Source organism: Lycorma delicatula, chromosome 4 (assembly GCF_047948215.1).
Source record: "Lycorma delicatula isolate Av1 chromosome 4, ASM4794821v1, whole genome shotgun sequence".
NCBI lineage: Eukaryota > Metazoa > Arthropoda > Insecta > Hemiptera > Fulgoridae > Lycorma > Lycorma delicatula.
The window spans coordinates 190,695,953-190,701,952 of record NC_134458.1 but is presented as its reverse complement, the minus strand read 5'-3'; the positions used below and the strand labels follow the sequence as shown (position 1 = coordinate 190,701,952).

The 6,000-nt window shown below is 29.7% G+C and overlaps 1 protein-coding gene across 2 annotated transcripts in view; it reads left to right on the top strand.

Annotated features, from left to right (window-relative positions):
* Positions 1–6,000, top strand: part of RpL23A (ribosomal protein L23A) — a 65,468-nt gene continuing 59,468 nt past the window's right edge. The window contains exon 1 of one of the 2 annotated variants that reach the window (XM_075364896.1): positions 1–101. In XM_075364896.1, the coding sequence (XP_075221011.1) occupies positions 65–101 (37 nt within the window). In that variant the 5' untranslated portion in view covers positions 1–64. The remainder of the gene's footprint in view (positions 102–6,000) is intronic. The other variant, XM_075364895.1, reaches the window with a different exon arrangement.

Sequence of the window (6,000 nt, the reverse complement as noted above, 5' to 3'; positions counted from 1 at the left end):
CTTTAGTCAACACCTCACAGCCTTTCTCTTAGAGTGATTTTCTACGTATCCGGTGTGCTTCAACATGGGTCCGAAGCCAAAACCTACTGAGAAATCTGGTGGTAAGTAATTTTTAAACATTTTTGACCTGGTTGTTGTAGTTTATTCATTAATTGTGATAAAAGTTAATTTCTCTCTTTACATTCAGTTTTTAGAAGTTTTTTTTTATTGTGGGGTTCTGTTCTTCACGCATGGCTGTAGCCACGCGGCGAGTGTAACAACAACATTTTGTTTTATGTTTAAACGACCATATTAGTCAATTTCATAATGATTTTATGTTTGTAAAGTGATGTATCCTTTAACATTTTAGCAAATGTTAAATTATTATTGTTATCCAATTGTGGAAAACCATTGGTTTGGAGGTTATTTTGCTTTTCGATAGTGTTGCTCTAGTCTAGCCACGGGCGTAAGGACTGCTTTCCTTATATTATTCGTTAATATGTAATTTGATTTAAGTTAATCACTCATGATATTTTTTTTTGTCTTGATGCAGCTCTCCAAGATTCCGTTTTTAGTGCTAGTCGTTTAATTTCGGTATAACCCCAACATACTACATCCCTAACAATTTGATTTACATATTCCAAACCTGGCCTGCCTACACAATTTTTTCCTTCTACCTGACCTTCCAATATTAAAGCGACTATTCCAGGATGCCTTAGTATGTGGCCTATAAGTCAGTCTCTTCTTTTAGCTATATTTTTCCAAATGTTTGTTTCTTCATCTATTTGCCACAACACCTCTTCATCTGTCACTTTATCCATCTATCTGATTTTTAACATTCTCCTATAGCACCGCATTTCAAAAGCTTCTAATCTTTTCTTCTCAGATAATCTGGTAGTCCAAGTTTCACTTACATCATATAAAGCAACATTCCAAACATATACTATCAAAAATCTTTTCCTGACATTTAAATTAATTTTTTCATGAAAACAAATTATATTTTTGATTTGTCTGTGCTATTCGGCATAGTATATCGCTCCTGTTTCATCCATCATTAGTAATTCCACTTTCCCAAATAACAAAATTCTTCTAACTCCATAATCTTTTCTCTTGCTAGTTTCACATTCAGTGGTCCATCTTTGTTATTTCTATTACATTTCATTACTTTCGTTTTGTTCTTGTTTATTTTCATGCGTAGGACAACATCCACGCCGTTCATTGTTTCTTCTAAATCCCTTTTACTCTGGGCTAGAATTACTATATCATCAGCAAATCATATGTTTATCTTTTCACCTTGTACTGTGACTTTGAAACTAAATTCTTTTTTTACATCATTAAGTGCTGGTTCCATGTAACGATTACAAAGTAACAGGGATAGGGATTTGCCAAACTCCCTTTTTTATTACAGCTTCTTTCTTATGTTCTTAGATCATTACTGTTCAATCACAATTATTACTGTTGCTGTTCGGTTCCTGTAAATTTTAGCAATTGTTCTTCTATCTCTGTATTTGAACCCTCAATATAATGCTGTGTTATTCGCACAATTTTTTTAATCTACTTTCATCTGTTGACTGTGATGCATTATTAAAGCTTTATCTGTTAAGCCTACTGAATAATTTGTTGTGCCTGTCCAGGTTTGAACACCTCTTTTTTTATATGCGATTACATTTTTTTTTTATCAATCCCTATTCTTCTACTACTTTTGTCTGAATGACAGAATAGACAGATTCTTCTTATGACTGATTTGTATGGATCTCTTTAAGAAACAAGTGAGTAATTATTTTCGTGATTTTATAAGAATATTTCTTGATGCTTTCTGTAGTCATACTTTAGCCTACAACAAATAACCTCTTTACTTCATACTTGTATGTTGTTTTTTTGGTTAAGTAATTTTCACCATAGTCTTTTACATAATTCATTTCAAGTGATTAATGTTAAAGTATCTTTTAACCTCTATTAGGTACCATTTTAAAAATATTTTGATAAAATTCTTAAATTTTAGATTTTTTAACCAGTCGCATGTTGTAGTCTGGCAAATTGAGCAATACATCAAAGTTTTAATTGTTTAAATTGTTTAATTCTTTTAAAAACATCCAATTTTATCATTATGTAAACAATACATTTACATTTTCTGATGAATACATAAAAAGTAAAATATTTCTAATGTTTAATAACTAAAGATTGAGTATCAACTATTTTTATGATGCACCTTAACCAAACTTTAATGAGAATAGAATAAAAATACATATTATTAACTACATATTTACAGATTGATTCTGTTGTATTGCTCAAACATTTTTTATTCAAAAAAGGGCATAAAAATTTCTGTTGCATTGTGTTTTTGAAAGTGTAAACTATGGATTTCTTGCTATTAAGTGATTTCTTAGTATAATGTAAAATATTTGGAAATAAATATAATATATATATATATATTATATTACCATTTAACAGAAAATGAAATGTATCACATATACTTAATATTGTATGAACATTTAATTAATCTTACAGTACGGAATGTATTGTATAAAAAATGTTTCTAGCCATCGACTGTATGCACAGTTACTATATAAAAGCAAATTTATGCCTTAATTTTATTGCTAACATTCAGCACACCCTGTCAATGAAATTATTTTAAGACAGAATTTAAAATAATTAACAACTGAATTTTGTTTAGAATAGATATAATTTGTTGAACAGTTATTATCAAAATATTTCTGCTACCTGTCTTCTTGAAGGTCAATTTTCTTTATTTAATGATATAATGTACCTTTTTATTTTATTATACTGTATTCTATAGTTTGAAAAAGTAATGTCTTTGTATTTCTTAAAATACTTACAAAGGAATAGATGTTAGACCCAACTTCTCTTGCAGCTAAATGGAAAGCTCATCAACCAGCTAAAAATCAGATATTAACAGTAATATATGTAAAAGAATTCAGTTGAATGATATATCATGAAAACATAAAAAGATTTCTAAATTTTAATAAAATATTTTTTGCCTAATGCCTAGTAAACAAATTTTGCAATTTTATTAATACTTTTACTACCACCAGTTAGTTCTATAATACTTTACTACAGTTATTCTAAAAATTAGCATTTCATCAAAAATGATTTTTTTTTTTTTTTGTCTTCAGTCATTTGACTGACTGGTTTGATGCAGCTCTCCAAGATTCCCTATCTAGTGCTAGTCGTTTCATTTCAGTATACCCTCTACATCCTACATCCCTAACAATTTGTTTTACATATTCTAAATGTGGCCTGCCTACAAAATTTTTTCCTTCTACCTGTCCTTCCAATATTAAAGCGACTATTCCAGGATGCCTTAATATGTGGCCTATAAGTCTGGTCTCTTCTTTTAACTATATTTTTCAAATGCTTCTTTCTTCATTTATTTGCCGCAATACCTCTTCATTTGTCACTTTAACATTCTCCTATAGCACCGCATTTCAAAAGCTTCTAATCTTTTCTTCTCAGATACTCCGATCGTCCAAGTTTCCCTTCCTGTTAAAGCGACACTCCAAACATATACTTTCAAAAATATTTTCCTGACATTTAAATTAATTTTTGATGTAAACAAATTATATTTCTTACTGAAGGCTCGTTTAGCTTTTGCTATTCGGCATTTTATATCCCTCCTGCTTCGTCCATCTTTAATAATTCTACTTCCCAAATAACAAAATTCTTCTACCTCCATAATCTTTTCTCCTCCTATTTTCACATTCAGTGGTCCATCTTTGTTATTTCTATACATTTCACGATTAGCCGTAGAATGTTGGAATTTAGGACTATGGCAACATCTAGTAGTGCACCTCCCCCTTTTCATTGAAATCGAATTGGTAAAAAATGTGTATGCAGTCGTCAGACCCCTAAATAAATTTTGATTTTGAACTTTTTCTTAATTGCAGTAATAACCCCCCTAGTTTAGAGCTTTTTAACGATATAAGTGGTACTTATTTTCATTAGTTTCCAGAATTATAGCCATATAAAATTTCAATAATTAAATATTTAGATCTTACATCTGTGTCGTCAGTCAAGTAGATATTTGGTGTTAACTGAGAACTTGTGGGATCCTTAATCGTGCACTCATCAATTCGAATGTGATTTGATATTCATATATATATTTTTTCTTTTTTATTTAGATATATTAATTTATTAATAATTATTAACTTCTGATCATAAAAAAAAGATTAACTTTTTTTTTTCATTTGACTGGTTTGATGCAGCTCTACATGATTCCCTATCAAGTGCTAATCGTTTCATTTCGGTATACCCCCTATATCCTACATCCCTAACAATTTGGTTTACATATTCCAAACGTGGCCTGCCTACACAATTTTTCCCTTCTACCTGTCCTTCCAATATTAAAGCGACTATTCCAGGATGCCTTAGTATGTGGCCTATAAGTCTGTCTCTTCTTTTAGCTATATTTTTCCAAATGTTTGTTTCTTCATCTATTTGCCACAACACCTCTTCATCTGTCACTTTATCCATCTATCTGATTTTTAACATTCTCCTATAGCACCGCATTTCAAAAGCTTCTAATCTTTTCTTCTCAGATAATCTGATAGTCCAAGTTTCACTTAAATCATATAAAGCAACACTCCAAACATATACTATCAAAAATCTTTTCCTGACATTTAAATTAATTTTTTCATGAAAACAAATTATATTTTTGATTTGTCTGTGCTATTCGGCATTGTATATCGCTCCTGTTTCATCCATCTTTAGTAATTCTACTTTCCCAAATAACAAAATTCTTCTAACTCCATAATCTTTTCTCTTGCTAGTTTCACATTCAGTGGTCCATCTTTGTTATTTCTATTACATTTCATTACTTTCGTTTTGTTCTTGTTTATTTTCATGCGTAGGACAACATCCACGCCGTTCATTGTTTCTTCTAAATCCCTTTTACTCTGGGCTAGAATTACTATATCATCAGCAAATCATATGTTTATCTTTTCACCTTGTACTGTGACTTTGAGACTAAATTCTTTTTTTACATCATTAAGTGCTAGTTCCATGTAACGATTACAAAGTAACAGGGATAGGGATTTGCCAAACTCCCTTTTTTATTACAGCTTCTTTCTTATGTTCTTAGATCATTACTGTTCAATCACAATTATTACTGTTGCTGTTCGGTTCCTGTAAATTTTAGCAATTGTTCTTCTATCTCTGTATTTGAACCCTCAATATAATGCTGTGTTATTCGCACAATTTTTTTAATCTACTTTCATCTGTTGACTGTGATGCATTATTAAAGCTTTATCTGTTAAGCCTACTGAATAATTTGTTATGCCTGTCCAGGTTTGAACACCTCTTTTTTTATATGCGATTACATTTTTTTTTTATCAATCCCTATTCTTCTACTACTTTTGTCTGAATGACAGAATAGACAGATTCTTCTTATGACTGATTTGTATGGATCTCTTTCAGAAACAAGTGAGTAATTATTTTCGTGATTTTATAAGAATATTTCTTGATGCTTTCTGTAGTCATACTTTAGCCTACAACAAATAACCTCTTTACTTCATACTTGTATGTTGTTTTTTTGGTTAAGTAATTTTCACCATAGTCTTTTACATAATTCATTTCAAGTGATTAATGTTAAAGTATCTTTTAACCTCTATTAGGTACCATTTTAAAAATATTTTGATAAAATTCTTAAATTTTAGATTTTTTAACCAGTCACATGTTGTAGTCTGGCAAATTGAGCAATACATCAAAGTTTTAATTGTTTAAATTGTTTAATTCTTTTAAAAACATCCAATTTTATCCTTATGTAAACAATACATTTACATTTTCTGATGAATACATAAAAAGTAAAATATTTCTAATGTTTAATAACTAAAGATTGAGTATCAACTATTTTTATGATGCACCTTAACCAAACTTTAATGAGAATAGAATAAAAATACATATTATTAACTACATATTTACAGATTGATTCTGTTGTATTGCTCAAACATTTTTTATTCAAAAAAGGGCATAAAAATTTCTGTTGCATTGTGTTTTTGAAAGTGT